At 47.5% G+C, this 18090-nt stretch overlaps 1 protein-coding gene across 1 annotated transcript in view; it reads right to left on the minus strand.

Annotated features, from left to right (window-relative positions):
* CD99L2 (CD99 molecule like 2) overlaps positions 1 to 18090 on the minus strand; it is a 29072-nt gene that overhangs the window by 5713 nt on the left and 5269 nt on the right. The window contains exons 2-8 of the mRNA XM_032227558.1: positions 11411 to 11476; positions 9444 to 9485; positions 8424 to 8516; positions 7675 to 7758; positions 6630 to 6725; positions 5140 to 5175; positions 2876 to 2941 (exon numbers count right to left, since the gene is read on the minus strand). Of these exons, the coding sequence (XP_032083449.1) occupies positions 2876 to 2941; positions 5140 to 5175; positions 6630 to 6725; positions 7675 to 7758; positions 8424 to 8516; positions 9444 to 9485; positions 11411 to 11476 (483 nt within the window). The remainder of the gene's footprint in view (positions 1 to 2875; positions 2942 to 5139; positions 5176 to 6629; positions 6726 to 7674; positions 7759 to 8423; positions 8517 to 9443; positions 9486 to 11410; positions 11477 to 18090) is intronic.

The raw sequence follows: 18090 nt of genomic DNA on the forward strand, positions 1-18090 counted from the left end.
TCAGTGAGTCAAGATGGTTACAATCTTTTTTTCTTTTTTGGCCACACTTCGTTAAGCGAAGAGTAGAATCTGGACACGCCCGCCCTACTTTCCCTCCGTCCAAATCATCCCCTTGACATACAACTGATTTACACCTCGGAGTTGAAAGCAAAGAGGGACGACTGGCAGGGAGCAGCCCCCCAACCGCTTCCTTCCCCCCCCCTCCCCTCCCCCCCTCCCCAGTCCTCTCCAAAGCCAATTTCAAGCCGCCCAGGGGGGGCCGAGCTAAACAAATAGATAAATAATCAATTAATCAATCCCGGGGCCATTTTAATTATCTCCTAATATGTCGACGGAGGCACTTGGAGCTGCCGAACCGAATGCGCTGCAAATCGCAGCCCTGCGCAGACACCCGGCTGGCCCTCGTATTAATTAAGCCGCTGCTGCGTCAGGAGCAATAAATGAGATTGATTATAAATTTAGCCTCGTGCGCATTCGAGAAAGTGGGTGCGGTTTGCAGAGAATGAATGCTTTGTCTGCACATTTCTCCCCGCTGCAGCATAGCAGTAATTCCACCCCCCCCCCCCCACGCACACACACACACAGACATGCACTCCATTCTCTAATTGGAGAAGGAAAACACTTGAGTGGCTCGAGAGAAGGAGCCCTTTGTGGTGGTGCTGAGCGCCAGTGAAGGAATGCCGCGATCTGGCGCATCTGAAGAGAAACGCCAGCGCCTTATTTACACCTGCGTGCCGTAGGTTCGCTCCTTTCCCCGCCCCATTGGATCCCATGGCATTCAACAGCAACTGAAGAGACCTGGCAGGGCCTTGGAGGTCCTCTAGTCCAACCCACTGCTCAACCAGGAGCCCCTATATCAGTGACGGCAAACCTTTTTGGCACCGAGTGCTGAAAGGTTCACACGGAAGCATCGCATGCGTGCACACGGACTCCTCGGGGCCACGCTGCAGAAAAGCCGAACTTCCGGGTTCTGCTGCGTATGCGCACCTGACAATCATCTGGCTGATGTGCATGCGCACACCGGTTTTTGGCTCTGCCCCGCGCATGAAGGGCAGCTGGTCGTTGTGCTCATGCGCACCAGAAACCCAGAAGAAAAAAAAGGCAAGGCCACACGTGCCAGGCGTCATGTGCCACTTTGGGCACGCGTGTGATCGGTTCCCCATCACGGCACCACAGCCCTGTAGACAGGTTAACAGAGTTGGCAGGGACCTTGGAGGTCTTCTAGTCCACCCCTTGTTTCTTGTCGCACCTTCAGATGCCTTGGAGAACAGGTTGAGCCCCTCTTCTTCGCGTCCGAACACTGCTCTCACGACACTCCCCGCCCTTCTTTTCTCTAGGCCGCCACACCCGATTCCTGCAACCGTTCTCCCTCTCTCTCAGCCTTCCAGCCCCCTCGTCCTCTTCCTTGCTCTTTTCTGCATTCTTTCCAGCGCAGAATCCAAGCTAGATCCCCCAAAGCAGGAGATCCCTGAATCTTCTGGGCTTGGAAATCCTTTAAAGAAGGTTTTGCAGCATCCACATAGAGGGAGTTGGGCTAGAAGATCTCCAACTCTCTTGTTCTAATCGAAACGTGGGGGCTTGGCAACCAGGAATTCTGGCCCCCAATTGTGGTTTTAAATTGAGGATTTCCCTCATAGCTAAAAGTCTGTAAAGATTCTCAGTCCCCCAGGTCATGTCCCAGTGGTGCTTTTTTCAGGAGGCAAGTGGATTTTCTTGATTTTTTTTCTTTGAAGACGTTTTTCTTCTCCTCCAAAAAGCTTCTTCAGCTCTGATAGGATAGTGAGGAAGGGAAGGATTGATGCTCCTTGCAGACAGCTGGTCATTTGCATCCTTTCAGAGGGTCCTTGAGGCCACTTGGAGGTTCACCTGTGTCCTCAGGGTCACCTGAGTGGTGCAAATGGTTCCTGTAGTCTGCAATTTTTTCCCTCTGGAAATCCATTCCTCTTCCCACCCCATTCCAAGGGTCTTCATCCCAAATTGCATACCTAAAAGTTTGTAGAGATTCTCAGTCCTCCAGGTCACGGTTGTCCCAAAGCTGCTTTTTCAGGAGGCAACTGGACTTTCTTGTTTTTTTTTCTTTGAAGATGTTTCACTTCTCATCCAAGAATCTTCTTCAGCTCTGACTGGATGGTGGGGGAATGGAAGGATTGATACTCCTTGCAGACAGCTGGTCATTTGCATCCTTTCAGAGGGTCATTGAGGCTACTTGGAGGTTTATTTGTGCCCTCAGGGTCACCTGAGTTGGTGCTCCGGGTTCCTGTAGCCTGCAATTTTATATGCCCAGCTGTCTACAAGGAATATCAATCCTTCCATTCCCCACCATCCAGTCAGAGCTGAAGAAGCTTCTTGGATGAGAAGTGAAACATCTTCAAAAGGAAAAAAACAAGGAAGTCCAGTTGCCTCCTGAAAAAGCACCTTTGGGACAACCATGACCTGGATGACTGAGAATCTCTAGAGACTGTTAGCTATACAATTTGGGATGAAGACCTTTGGAATGGGGTGGGAGGAGGAATAGATTTCCAGAGGAAACAAAATTGCAGACTACAGGAACTAGGAGTGCTATTCAGGTGACCCTGAGGACACAGATAAACCTCCAAGTGGCCTCAACGACCCTCTAAAAGGATGCAAATGACCAGCTGTCTGCAAGAAACATAAATCCTTCCCTTCCCCACTATCCAGAGCTGAAGAAGCTTCTGGGACGAGAGTGAAAGGTCTTCAGAAGAAAAAACAAGAAAGTCCAGTTGCCTCCTGAAAAAAGCCCCTTTGGGACAACTATATACTGTAGCTGAACTTACAGCTTTCCAGATGTTGCCAACAGCAACTCCACAATAGTCCTGATGTTTCACTACAATCAATCGAGTAGGTAGAAACTCACCTTTTTTCTTATCGGGCTGATAACCTCCTTCGTCCACGATTCCCATCAGGTCATCATCCGAAATCCCTGAGGAGGTCCAAGTAAAATCCACTTACTTAAAATCCCACATTAGTTTTAACCACACTTTCACCAAACTTCCCCCCCCCGCCAACTCCTTTTTTTTTTAGCCAGGAGTAAAAGGACTGCATTCAAGAAGAAATAATTCTGAGATGTTTGCGTAGGGGGTTAGTTAGTAAAGGAGTTATTGGCTGGAACAAAAGTTATAAAAGTGATTGATGTGATGTTATTTGTTATCTAATCTAAATCCAGAAGTGCAAAAGAATATTTGTTTAAAAAGTGAAATGTTTGAACCCCAGAATGTTTATTGTTTCGTTTTCACTCTTTGTAGGATCTGGCTCAAGGCACATTTCATATAATTGAAGATGCTTCTTTAGAGCAGAGCAGAGCAGAATAGAATATAGAATACAGTAGTGTAGACTAGAGATAGAATAGTTGGAAGGGACCTTAGAGGTCTTCTAGTCCAACCCCTTGCTCAAGCAGGAAACCCTGAGCCATTTCAGACAAATGGTTATCCAATCTCTTCTCAAAAACCTCTGGTGATGGAGCACCAACAACTTCTGGAGATAAATCGTTCCACTGATTAATTGTTTTAACTGTCAAGAAATTTCTCCTTAGTTCTAAGTTGCTTCTCTCTCCTTGATTAGTTTCCACCCATTGCTTCTTGTCCTGCCCTCAGATGCTTTGGAGAATAGCTGGACCCCCTCCTCTCTGTGGCAGCACCTCAGATATTGGAAGACTGCTATCATGTCTCCCCTGGTCCTTCTTTTCATCAGACTAGACCTACCCAGTTCCTGCAACCGTTCTTCATATGTTTTGACCTCCAGTCCCCTAATCATCTTTATTAGAATAGAATAGAATAGAATAGAATAGAATAGAATAGAATAGCAGAGTTGGAAGGGACCTTGGAGGTCTTCTAGTCCAACCCCCTGCTCAGGCAGAAAACCCTACACCACTTCAGACAAGTGGTTATCCAACATCTTAAAAACTTCCAGTGTTGGAGCATTCACAACTTCTGGTGGCAAGTTGTTCCACTGGTTAATTGTTCTGACTGTCAGGAAATTTCTCCTCAGTTCTAAGTTGCTTCTCTCCTTGATGAGTTTCCACCTGTTGCTTCTTGTCCTGCCCAGATCCCATCATCCCCGACCACCAGTCCTAGCAGGAACTGGCAGCCTGTATGAGGATTTCTAGCAGGTTAGAGAGGACAGAGAATTCACCCCATGCATTGGTAACGGTCAGTTGGGGAAGAAAGCAATTGCTGGAACAATCTCATGCAAGAAATATACAGTCCAGTTGTTGTATGTATTTATTTTTAGGGACGGAGGGGTGTGTCCGTGTGTGTGGAGGGGAAATGAATATCCGATCTCCATGGGGAAATCTGGGAAGGGGGACATTGATCTCCTACAGAACCTGCAACTCTACTTTTCTGGAAGCAGAAATTGGGGTGAGGGTGGAGCAGTGGTGGGATTCCAATATTTCCTACCAGTTCTATGAGGGAGCGCTTGGAGCATGTAGCATGCGCATAGTGCTCAAAGTCCTCCCTCGGTGTCAGCCTGGTGAGGTGAGTTGTTCTTTAGCTCAACTGAGGTGCAGCCGTCCACTCTGCTGCGCGAATCCGCTGAGCTAAAAAACAAGGGAATATAGGACGGGGAACAGAGGGGGCAGGAGGGCGGGGCCAATCAGAGGTGGTATTTGCCAGTTCTCCAAACCAGGGGTGAAATCCAGCAGGTTCTGACAGGTTCTGGAGAACCGGTAGCAGAAATTTTGAGTAGTTTGGAGAACCGGCAAATGCCACCTCTGGCTGCCCCAGAATGGGGAGGGGATGGGGATTTTGCAGTGTCCTTCCCCTGCCACGCCCACCAAGCCCCGCCCACAGAACCCATAGCAAAAAACTTTGCATTTCCCCACTGCTCCAAACTAATTAAAATTTCCACTTCCGGTTCGCCCAAATCGGTCCGAAGCGGCTGAATCCCACCTCTGGAAGGGAGGGTCGAAGGAAGGAAGGAGGAGAAAGGTTGGTCCACAAGGCCAAATTAGCCCAGGGGTCCAAGTAGATCCCTTCTTTCTCCTTCCCAGGGAGTTGGTCAGACAGGAGATCAGAGGGTAATCTTTCTTTTGAACGACTGGACTTAGGAGAGAAAGGCGAGCAAAGGTAGTCAGGTGGAGAGAGAGAGAGAGCAGCTGGGGAGCCAAGGAGAACCCCTTACCAGAATCTCCACCTCTTCTATCTCCACCTTTGGAGCCTGGAACGGGATTCTTTATTCATTAACTGATCATGGAAAATAGCAGGGCTTGGTTTAGGCACACGGGGAAGCGAGAATTCAGCCTGGAGCAATAAAATAACCTCCATCCATCCCTCCATCCATCTATCTAATCTAACCTCTAACATCTATCTATCTTTGTTCATTTATATTTATCTATCTTCTATCTTGTTGGTGTCTATTTTCTATTTTCTATCATCTATCCATCCATCCATCTATCTAATCTATCACCTTACATCTTATCTATTTTTTTTTTATATCTATCTATCTATCTATCTATCTATCTATATCTATCTATCTATCTATCTATCTATCAATCTAACTATCTATCTATCTATCCATCTATCTATCTATCTACTCCCTCCATCCATCCATCCATCCATCCATCTATCTATCTGCATCTCTATCTGCATCTATCTATCTCTCCACCCATCCTAACATCCCAGGGGCAGAAGCTGTTCTCTTTTCAACCATTCCTCCAAAGATTCACAGGGGGTCCTTGTATTTATGTCCGGTTGCTAACTTCCATAGTCACATGACTTCATTGTACAGCATTTTTACCCTGAACTGGCCTTTAAACTTCTAGTATTTTACAAAACCAAAACAGTGAACAATTGGTTCACTTAATGACCATTGGGTTTGCTTAATGAGAGCAGCAAAAGATTGTCAAGTTGGATCAGTCACTTGGGGAAGCTGCTTTATGACCATCATGGCTTAACCCCTGTATTGGGCAGGATCCATTATCCACTATATCTATTTAGGAAAAGCGAAGCAAAAGGATGGGAGGGGGGGAGATGGATGAATACTACAAATTCCTTTGGCTTCTGATGTCTGGGCAGAGAGCACTTCCCTTCTACCGCAAAATCTACACCCCTCTGGAGCTGTGTTTCTCCATCTTGACCCCTTGAAGACATGTGGACTTCAACTCCCAGAATGTCATGCTGACTAGGGAATTCTGGGAGTTGAAGTCTACATGTCTTGAAGTGACCAAGGTTGAGAAACCATTTTGTCCATCCTCAATCTGATTCCGTCAACAGATCCCATTAGGTTAATCATCTCTTGGACATCCAACCAGCTCTTCCATCAGCTTGATGGGAACCAAACTTCCCCCGGAGTGTCCGCAGGGAGGTTGGTGCAGATGGTAGCCACCATGACGTAACTGAAGCTCTGTATATAACAGAGGTGGTGGCCATCACCATCTTGACTATTCTGTCTCTTTTCTGCAGACATTTCCACCATTGTCCTTGGTTTCTTCAACTACAAGCTGCTACCATCCTACTTGATCAAAATGCACAGTCTTCACCCACCAGGTGAGCAGACATTCAAACCTTTGGGTTCCCATTGGCCACTGTTCTCCCCCCAAACTGCAGCGGATATAAAGAAGGGAGGGTGCAGAAATCTCTCTTGGCCAACCAAAAGAAGAATGATCAACGTACCTCCACCAGGATTTCCTTTAGGCGGTCCGCCCCCATGGTGTCTCTCATTCGGGTCATCAAAAGCATCGGCCAAGTCAAAATCCATGGGGTCTTTCCCTATAAAATTAGCAGATCAGCTCCTGAGGGCGTTATTGTTTCTAGCATCACCGCTCTTCCACTAAGAAGACTTAACCTCTTAGGAGAAAAAGAAAAAGGTTTGAAGAAATCTACCCAGGCTTCCCGTAATCCCTACAATATTTCCTAGGCATAGTTTTGCCCCTTGGTTCCTCTAGAGTTCGATCTGATGCATGTAATGGTCACCACCTCGACACAAGACCAGCCATTCCCATCTGCGAGGCTCCAGATCTCTTGAATTCCAAATCATCACCAAGATCTCAGCCAAGGGAGAACCCCAGGCCTTGCAGCCAACCCCTCCACGTGGAATTCAAGGGTCAGAGTTGGTGAAGGCTTTTCTATAAACCAGACTGAATGTCAGGAAAACACAGATATCAAGTTTCAATCCTCAAATTCAGCCTGGGAACCCTAAATCCTCCAAGGCTAGCTATCTAATATATTGTCTTCTCCTATCTACCTATCTATAGATCCATCCATCCATCCAATCATCATCCATCTATGTAACCATCTAACCATCATCCATCCACCATCATCCATCCAACTATCATCCATCCATCCATCATCCATTCAACCATCCAACTATCATCCATCATCCATCCAACCAACCAACCAACCACACCTAAGCATCCATCCATCTATATCCCTCCCTCCCCAGATCCCAGGATTATCTTCAGAGATCTTCTACATTGTCCTGCCAAACAGGAGGAAGCAGAGAGAATAGCTCTGGTAAAGGGGAAGACCTTTCCAAGGGAGGATACCCCGCACTTAACACACACACACCCCGGCCCTGCTCTGTTCTCTTCTCCTGCAGTACCAGGTGCAGCTCCTGTTCTGCCTTCCCACCTCCACCCCTGCGGAGTCCCAAGGGAGCAGGCGTTCCTTCCCAGATTCCCAATGGGGCCTTTGAGGTGTCACAGTGGCTAAACGTTACCTTGAGTCTTTTTGGGGGGCGGCTTGGTAGTTTTGGGCTGCTTGGTGGTGGTGGTGGTATGAGGGATGTTCCAGCCGCCGTCATCTGCAGATGGGAGGACACAGAGCCTTCAGCCCAGCAGGCCCAGCGCTCAACGTAGCCCAGCCCTCCCCAGCCGGTTCCCCTTCCAAAGAGGCCAAATGCAGGCTGGATAAGCTGCTGGTTCAACCTTCTTAGCTCATGTTAGGCAAAACAGCAAAACGGCTACCTGGCTCTTCCCCCCCCCCCCCCCCAGCATCTGCTTTTATCTCCCTTTCTGAGCATCATCCTGCCTATCCCTGGTGGGATCCCAGCCCAATTCCCACCAGATCCAATCCTCCTTGGGCGTTAGAGGTTCTGGCTTAACTGGGTTTGCTTGGAAGCTGGTGTGTGACTGTGGTCACCCTTGTTGTTTTGTAACGCATAGCAGTATTCACAATTAAATAGTCTACTTGTATTCAGGGAGGGAGGGAGTGGAAGGGAGGGAGGGAGGGAAAAAAAAGGCAAGGGAGGAAGGAAGGAAGGGGGCTAAGACAGGAAGGGAGGGAGGGAGGAAGGGATGGAAGGGAGGAGAGAGGGGGTGGAGGGAGGGAGAGGAGAAGGAAGGAAGAAATTCTTTGCCACCCAGAGTCATATTTCCACCCCATTAAATGGGGGGCCCTCCCCCCACTGCCAGGGCTTGAGGAGAGGCAGCCCAGCGTCCAGCCTTCCCAGAAGCAGGAGGTCCTTACCTGGTTTCCTGGGATAAGGGCCAGTGGTGGCCTTGGCAGGCCTGGTGGTTCTCTCCGGCGGGGAATCAAAGAAATCCATCAGGTCGAGTTCGCCTGTTCGGGAAACCAAGGAGCCAGAATAAAGGGCTACTTACTGCAGGGGAGACCAGACCCCCTCGGCCACTTCCTTTCTGCAATGCAATCCCCCCCTCCCTTTTATTTTCATTCACACATACACACACACCCCAAAGGGTGATGCTGCTGCGCTCTTGTCTGCTGCTACAGGTTATTGCCCTTTTATCCTCCCAACCGCCCTCCCAGGTAGGCCACCGTCATATTCTTTTAACGACCCCATAATCTCTTTGCGGGGTGGAGTCTGGGCAACTGAATGGAGCTGAGTTTACTGGCCGGATGCCCTTCCTGTCACTAATGCAGATTCTTTTTCATCAGATACATTCTCATGGTGCCCAGAGAGAGAGAAATATCGGCCTCTACCTGGGATCGAACTCACAGCCTCCTGATTGTGAGATGAGAGCGCCACCTCTAGGCCACCACACCACTCCCAGGTAGGCCACTATCAGGGTTACAGAGGCCAGAGGACACCCCCCAACTCAGGGGCGGGTTCTAGCCGGCGTTACTGCTGGTTTGGTCATGCGCACGCATGCGCAGTTCAATGGAAATTGTTCTGCGCATGCGCAGAATTGCAAAAAAATGGCAGAGGCAACAGCAGCGACCGAGGAACCGGTTCGGGGGTGTGGCCAGCCTGGGTCACTGCCAGTTCTGCAACCCATGCCGGGATACCTCTAGTGGTTTGGCCGAACTGGGCCGAACCGGTAGGAATCCTCCTCTGCCCCAAATGAAATGAATGGGCTTGGAACTTTCTGGATTGTTGTTTGACAAGAAAGCAGGGGGAGGGAGGGGGGACCAGCAAATTAGCCTAGCTTACCATAAAGCCAAGGGTCAGGATGGCTGGGGGGGATGGGATTGTAGTGGGAGAGCACCCACAGCTGATTTAAAGGCTTAAGAAAGCGAACGTCTCACCTGTGCCACCTGACGTCTTCTTGGGCGGCGGCTTGTGAGTAGCTGGGAAAGACAGGAAGGCAGAATAAATGGCATTTTTGTTCCACGGGGGATGCCAAAGCAACCAGCCTCACCTGACGCCGCACTCCCAGCTGGGGTCTTACTCCTAAGTAAGACATACCCGTCCTGGGAGTTCAGGCCCCCTTGAACTCAAGTGAAAGGTTTGAGGAAACAAAGATGTAGCCGTTAAAAAGTTCACATTACATTAATTTTGGCATTCGAACATTGGATGCTCATGGAAGGAGAACGCTGAATTTCCACGCCCAGCTCTAACTCAAGTTTTCATCCGTTGGGCCTTTTTGGTTTTTAGTAAGAGGATTTAAACCATGGTGAGTTCTAAACCTTGGTTTATGCTTCAGCGCAAACGAGACGAATTTCAAGGATTACATGTGCGCCAAACTCATTGTCTGAATCCTCCCGAGAGCCCCTCCAGGCACCGTTACAGGAATGAAATTACAGAACATAACCCAAGTTGCATTCTTCATATCAGTGACTGGAAACCCTTTATGGACTTTTTTGGGGGGGGCACATGGGACGTATGATTTAGGAGCTTTGCAGTTATGAAGGGTGGAATATGGGAAAGCAGAGGATAAAAATACGTGCCTTTAGAACCAATTTATACATCAACAGCTCCTTACGAAAACTTTTTTTAAAAAAAGGGGGAGGATCCAAACTGAATATGCATCTTGGCATATTTAGGCCCCGCCCAAATATGGAACAGTCCCACCCACTTTGCCTTGTGGCCCCACCCACGCTGTCTCCCGCCTGATCAAAGGACGGGAGTTCCAGCCATTCTTTTATCCAACCCGTCATGATTTTTAAAAAAGCATAATCTTTTTAATCGCGATAGACAAATCCCAAGGAGATATATATATATAAATAGAAAGCTTTTGCTTTCCTGCCCAAAAGAGAGAGACAGAGGGAGGGAATAAATTAATACGGGTCTTGGAAAAAGCGTGTCCAATTTGATAAATATTTTCAAGCTACCCAGCTAGGACATTTGATTCCATGCATTATGGAAAATTCTCTGCTTTAGAGTTTGCCTTTGTAATATTTTTTTTTATTTGTAAATAGAATAGATAACAGAGTTGGAAGGGACCTTGGAGGTCTTCTAGTCCAACCCCCTGCTCAGGCAGGAAACCCTACACCGCTTCAGACAAATGGATATCCTACATCTTCTTTAAAAGCTTCCAGTGTTGGAGCATTCACAACTTCTGGAGGCAGGTTTTCCACTGATTAATTGTTCTCACTGTTGGGAAATTTCTCCTCAGTTCTAAGTTGCTTCTCTCCTTGATTAGTTTCCACCCATTGCTTCTTGTCCTGCCTTCACGTGCTTTAGAGAATACCTTGACTCTCTCTCTTCTTTGTGGCAACCCCTGAGACATTGGAAGACTGCTATCATGTCTCCCCTGGTCCTTCTTTTCATTAAACTAGACATACCCAGTTCCTGCAACTGTTCTTCATATCTAAACACTTCTTTTTCAGCTTGACTTTTGCCTTTTGTTTTTTTAAAAAAACTATAATTGTGGGAAGGATGCCTGCTGACAAACCCTATAAAAAGGTTTTAGCCGATTTTAGGGGTTGGTGCTCATCTCCGTTTCAAGGCCACTGAACCAGCGCTGTCTGAAGACATTTCTGCGGTCATGTGACCAGCACGAGGGTGCTGTGACCTTCCCACTGAAGTGGTACCTATTTATCTACTCGCATTTGCGTGCTTTCAAACAGCTGGGATGGCAGGAGCTGGAGCAAGGGACGGGAGCTCACTCCTGTGGCACGGCTCTGGTCTCAAACCGGGCCAGTCTGCTTTCCATCGCCAAGCTCATTTCTTCCCTGCTGAGCATCGTCCCAACCCCTCCGGTTCCTAATCCACAGCCAATATCCACTCTGCCCAAAAGAGCCACCCGTGGAGCAACTGGGCTCATACTTACGTCTCTTCGTTGGGACAAAGTCACCCAGTGCATCTTCTAAATCAAAGTCCGAGTCGTCAGCATATCCTGAAGACCAAAACAGACAAACCAACATATAGTAAAGTTCTCTAAACAGCTGTTCAAAACCCAAACTGGGCAATTTCCAAAATGTTACCATTTGGTGCCAGATGAGAATGCGGCAACCAGGCCCTGGATGGCGGGGAATCTCCAAAGACATCAACTAATGTAGCTCAAATGACCTATCTACAAATTTAAGTCCACCAGGCCTGTCCATATTCATTGGCAGCTTTTCATCCACGTTGCCAAGCAGTTCTTGAAAACGACTGCAATTTTTTTGTTTTCAAGATAACGAAGATCAGTTATAATTCCTTCTCTGTGCTACTGTTACTAAACTTCCTTAGTCTTAATTTTCTTTTAAAGATCTCAAATCTCTAATCACCCTGCAAGATTTATTGGCTTCATGTTCTTTAATGGCAGATAATACTATGGCACTATTGATTTTGTATTCACGAGTTTAAATCAGTGCAATTGAGACCGCGTGAAAACAGTAAATAAACCTAGCAACCTCTTGAGATAGGGCTATGGTTTTTTTAAAAATGCTGTAAAAAATATAACTAGGCTACTCTGAAGACTTCCAGCTTGGTTCTTCTATATCCCCCTCCTTGGGGTTCGTTTAGCAGCCCTGAAATTGTGTTTGTGAAGGTAGAAGTTGCTAAGGAGATTCCAAGACCTCTCTAGCACCTCTTGGTGTTCAACTCTATCATCCAGCATTTCCCAACCTCAGCAACTTTAGGATATTTGGACTCCCAACTCCCAGAATTCCCCAGACAAAATATTGGTATGGCCTCAATACATCTGGAAGGAATCAAGTTGGATTTGCTTTAATTGCAGTTGGTTGAATAAAGGACACATAGAAAGCATAATGCACCAAACTATAACTATAATCATAATTGTTTGGGATGATACAACATATCCATGAAAGTCAGACAAGATAAATTATGACTTAGCACAAGTGGGCACCCAACCACCTTGCCTTGTATCTAAGAGGGTGGCAAGGCCATTTGCTGGCTAACAGAAGCTGGAGGAAGATGTGCGTCCTTGGGGTCCTGTTTATAAGCTTCTGCTGATGATGCCTGTGTGGCCAACCAGATCCAACCTCTCCCTACAGCTGCAGGGCTTGGTCAGGATTCCGTATCCTTGTTTTGATACCAGCAGGAGAGCCAGAAAAGCAAGAGGGTCCTTGGATCGTCTGTCTTAGAGGCCCAGGAGAAGCTATGATGTCATCCCTGATGCCATGATGTCATCACAGAAACAATGCTGTGATGGAATTGGCATCAGGGAGAAGGAGGAAGACAAGAAGAAAAGGAGGAGATGGAGAAAAGGAGAAGAAAAGGAGGAGGAGGACAAGAAAAGAGAAGAAGAGGAGGAGCAGAAGAAAAAAAGGAAACGAGGAGGACAAGAAAAAAGAACAAAGGAGGAGGACAAAAAGAAAAGGAGGAGGAGGAAAGAGAGGGAAGAAAAGGAGTACAAGAAGTAGAAGAGGAAGAAGAAAAAGAGAAGAAAGGAGAGGAAAAAAGAGAAAAGGGAGGACAAGAAGTAGAAGAAGAGATAAAAGAGCAGAAAGGAGGAGGAGAGGAGGAGGAAGAGAAAGAAGAAAAGAGAGGAGAAGAAAAGATGAAGGAGAGAAGAAAAGGAGGAGTCCTTTCAACTCAGCTTCTAAAGGATGCTTATGACCAAACAGAGGTCAAAAATAATTCTAATAATTTTAATGAAGTTGAAAGGAGCTGAAAGGAGTCTAAATGGCCCAAAGTCCCTGTTTATTTAGGCTTACCAGCCACACCCATCGTCCACTATCTATGCTTTTGTTTTTCCCAATTAGTTCTCCAACCGACCCCATGAGTCACCTTGGATGAAAAGGCTCCCTTCACGCCCCCCAGTAGAAATCCCCTGTTCAACAGCAACACCCCCCCCCTATGGAACCCCAGCAGGGCCGGGGGTGGGCTAGGAAACAATCCGCCTGAGCCCCCCAAACCTCACCCAATTCCCCCGATGTTCCACCCACGAGGAGGATCCTCGCAAGATCAAAGCAGCTCGGGCAAATTACTCCCGCCATGCTCTGCAGCCTTACCCAAATGCACCCGGCTTTTAATTACATGTAAATTGGGAGCCTAATTTAAGTTTTTGCCCTACTTTCCTCCGTTCCTTTGTAGCGTCCGACCCCAAGTCACGCCGTCAAAAGTGTGAATGTGACCTCCAGTGCAAAAAAACACAGCAACAACACTATACATCCCTCACTTTATTTTGACACTGTAACAGAAGAGATACAGAGCATTTTCCCATATCATGGGATAATTTGGGAGGGATTTTACTTACAAATGACTCCCTTACGATGTAATCAAGTAAAGTATTATTTGAAGGAAGGATGTTTTGTTCATAAGAGGTTTGTTGTGGCCCACCAGCGGAACTGGCAGCGGATTCGGACAGTGAGGAGGTTGGGGAGGAAGAAGGGCCAGTCCCGGAGTCTGGGGAAGGCTCTGAGGAGGGCTCTGTGTCGGAGGCAGAGAGGGGGCCAGGGCCGTCTGTCAGTTATCAGCTGCCTTCAGAGTCTGACATCAGTGATGCAGAAGAACAGCTGGAGCCTGTTCCCAGTGTGCGCATGTGCAGAGTTGCCAGATGAAGGGAACAGCTACAGAACAGGGGTCGACTTGGGAGTAAGGCCACAGGTGGACGGTGAATGGCACCTCCCAGAGGAACTAAAAGAGGAGCGAAAGGGGAGTGGAGTTTGCAGGAGACCATTAGTTCGCTTAATTGGTTCATGACTCTCAGAGGCTCCTGGCCAAGTTCTGCAGAGATCAGCCTGGCAGCTCTCCAAGCCAGATAAGGTCTGTGACTGTGAATCCTCCCTCGAAAGACTTTGCTGGATGTGAATGAGAAGAATTCACAGTCAGTTAACAAAAGGGGTTTTTGTTGGGACAAAGGAGTTTGCTTCAGGCTCTCGGGAAGCCTCAGTCAGAACAAGGTTTTATTCCGCCCCCCCGCCCCCCAACCATACTAGATTTGAGAATGAGGAGATACTGAGTTCTTATCTAGAGGTTATCTTGCATCTCGAGAAGAAATAAAGGAGGACCTCAAAACAATCCATAAACGGCCTTCATCCACAGGCATTTCCATCTGAATATTTGCCTTGTTTGACGGATCACTCAGCACAGCACCAAGAGAACCACTGAGGACTACCTGTAGCAAGTTGAGTGCCGTTGGATCAGAGGTGGCCAAGCCAGGTATGTTCTCATCCATCATTTTATGTCTTCTGTGTAGTTTCCTTGGTTTAAAAAAAGGTTCATCATTGTCTTCACATACTGTGACTTGATACCATAGTGGAGGGACAGCCAGAGCTGGGAGGTGGAGTTAAAGAAGTCATCAGCCTAGAGTCATTACATCGCCACAAGTCAAGTCCCCTTGAATTCCATTGACATGACATTCTTGTGCCATGTCTGTCATCGGATGTTAGCGGTCCTATTTTTATCAAGTCGCACGAAAAAGTGCTGCTGAGTTTTGCCCAAACCGGTCACTCAGATTTTGAAGCCCTGATGATGTTCTTCTTCTGCCTGGACCTCATTTACTTCCAATCTTTCCCTGGTGGATTAAGTGACGGATGCCGTGTTTTTCCAGGTGTCGCATCACAGGTCCAAAACATTCTAACTTTAGCTTTTTTATGGTTCTGGTGATTTCCCTTGGCTTTCCCAAGGGGCTTATCCCCTCCTCCTTTCTGACTTTGTCAACCCAGCTTCTACCTATCAGCCGCCTGTCAATCCACATTTCAAAGGCTTCTGGTGTCTTCAAGGGGTCCAAGACCACCTCTCCCCTCCGTAGAGCAGGATAGAAAAGACGTAGCATCTGGCAAGCATCCGATTTTCAACCTTAGGTTTATGTCGTGACTTCAGAAGACCTTTTTCATTTTGAAGAACGCTGTTCGAGCTTTCCCTATCCTTGTCTTTACTTCAGTGGTCATGCCCCAGCTTTCATGGAAATTAGAACCGAGGGACGTGATCCTTTCAACTTTTTCTAGTGGTATTCCTTCCCAAGTTACTGACTTTTAGCTGGGGCCAATTTAGTGCTGAACTCTAGTTGAGCAGATTCTTGTGCTTAAGCCTGAACAACAGGGTGGATAAAAATCAATGATTTTTTTAAAAATCAGATTTCTAAAAATTTAAATTGAATTTTTTTATTTAAATCAGATTTTTTAAATTTTAAATCAGATTTTTTTAAAATTTAAGTTGGATTTTTTTTATTTAAATCAGATTTTTTTTATTGCATTCATTTGAATAAAATGCTTTTGGAGTAAAAATCTATCTAAAGGTAGTTTTCTGTTTCAGATACATTAATAACTTAGTTTATTCGGCATTAAACGGAGCTTAGTTGTGCAGCATGAGGCTATATTTCCATTTCTGACTCCAAGCTCTGCAAGCCAAATAGGAAAACCTTCATTTTGTTTGCAAATAATAGTATTAAGGATTCTAACTGCCAACATTGAAAGAGCACCTGTCACTCCAGGTCCATCCTGGCAGCGCCTGTTAGCGGCATCCACTCACCTGCTGCCCGCCACGCCCCTCTCCTGGTTGTGCCCCTGCGGCACCCCCAGCTGCCCCATTAAAGTGAACGGGAGGGTCGGTGAGTCGACAGTGGGTCAGAGGGGGAGCCGCTGAGGCACAGAGATGGTAGCTGCTCTTTTAAAATTATGATTTAAATCGACTTGATTTAAATCAAGGCTTTTTACTAGAGGTTTCAGTCATGATTTAGATCGACTTGATTTCAATCAAATCCGCTCTGCTGAACCACCTGACTTCTGAATTGCAACGTAATGTGCGGTCCATTGGCGCCTGGCGATGCCTTCGCCACAGTCGGAGGTGGAATTCAGCCGGTTCGCCCAAACGGATGGGAATCGCGGGTGGGGGGGGGGGTGCCCACCCTCCCTGGCTCTGTGCCATCCTATTTAGGCACGTTTGAGAGGCCGGCCGTACACACGGAAGGCGCACACAGTGTGCGTGGAAGGGGCTCGTGTGCCTGTGGAGTGAGTGGGGGGCATGGAGTGAGCCGGTGGTAGCAAAATGTGAGACCCCCTGCTGGCCACGGGGACTAGAGCAGTGTTTCTCTCGCTGGCTGGGGAATTCTGGGAGTTGAAGTCCGGACATCTTCAAGTGGCCAAGGTTGAGAAACACTGGACTAGCGTGATCTTCTGCCTTCAGCATCTCTCTCGATCTCTGCTGCCCCGCACAGTGGCCTGATTAGTTGACCCGGGCAGATGGGATGACCTTACAGCTCGGGTGACCCTGCCGAGAATATCTCCTCTTGGCACTCAATCCCAAGGTTCTTCGCTCATCCTGCTTAGGAACCATGGTGAGACAGGCCCTGGAGAGGGGTGGCAAATGCCCTCCGATTCGGCTATAAATTTAGATTGGAATCAGTTCGGCTTCCGGTGTGTGGCTAGAAAAGGCTGGACCCCTGCGGCGAATGGGAGGGCTTACAGGCCGTTAAGCCTTAATTAATGAAAACATCCACTGATCTCTCTGCCCTTTGGCTGAACCGTGATTGGGGAATTAACTTTAACAATGAAATGGGGCACTACCACTTTGCAGGTAGAGAAGAGAAGGGGAGTGCACCCCCTCCCAACAATATCATCCTATCCACACCCACCACCCCTTTATTCCTGTGTCTGAACTCCTCTCCGGCGTAAATGAACAAATGTTCCTCTCTGGGTGTCTCTGCGCAGTCAAAAGTGGCCATGTTTGTCTTGTTAATTTCTGAAAACGGTTTGATGGGGCGAAAGAATCAGGGTGGACCAACATAAAACACACACACACAAAGAGAAAACCAACCCAAATGGAGAAGATTTAGGTCAAACCCTAAATCTGGATTATGTCTCCCTTGTAGGGATGAACAGATTTATTTATTTTTACTTCAATTTAAAAAAATGACTGTGGAGTGTTGGGTTTAGTAGAGTTTTACAAACGAAGGTTGAGTCATTTCTTTGTTAGATTTATCTTCTGGCTTTCTGTGGAGCCGGAGGCACAAGATTTGACAGATTTACAGATTAACAGAGTTGGACGGGACCTTGGAAGTCATCTAGTCCAGCAGTCACCAACTGGGGGTCTGCGAGAAAATTTTGGTGTTCCGCAGAACAATTATTTGCATTTTTAAATATTGCACTAAATCAGGGGTCCTCAAACTACGGCCCCTGGGCCAGATAAGTGCAATGAATGCTTGTGTTGCTGCAGAGAGTCTCCCATTTTGGGGTCTTTTTTTGCAGAAATTCTGACTTGGGGGTCTGCTTCAGCCTCCTGGTGGGGGGCTTTGGGCGAAGGCTGGAGGGAAGAGCCGCTGGTGGCGAAGAGCCGGAGGGCCTCGTTCCAGTGGGAGTGCATCATGGCCTGGAACTGGCTGACCATCTCAGCCCGTTGAGCCTCCAGACCTTGCACTCCTGCAGGTCTTCCCTCTGCTTGGAAAGCCTATGCTCCTAGTCCTCAGTGAGGTGCTTCTGCTGAGCCTCCTTCTCAGCCAGATCCAATTTGAATGGAGCTGTTTTGCCAACTCTTTTTCCTGGTGGCTGCTTAGCTCCAGCAACTGCCTCCTGTTGGGGCCCCAAGGAGCCTGGGCGGGCAGGGAAGGGTGGCTGGAGGGGCGAG

Source organism: Thamnophis elegans, chromosome 12 (assembly GCF_009769535.1).
Source record: "Thamnophis elegans isolate rThaEle1 chromosome 12, rThaEle1.pri, whole genome shotgun sequence".
NCBI lineage: Eukaryota > Metazoa > Chordata > Lepidosauria > Squamata > Colubridae > Thamnophis > Thamnophis elegans.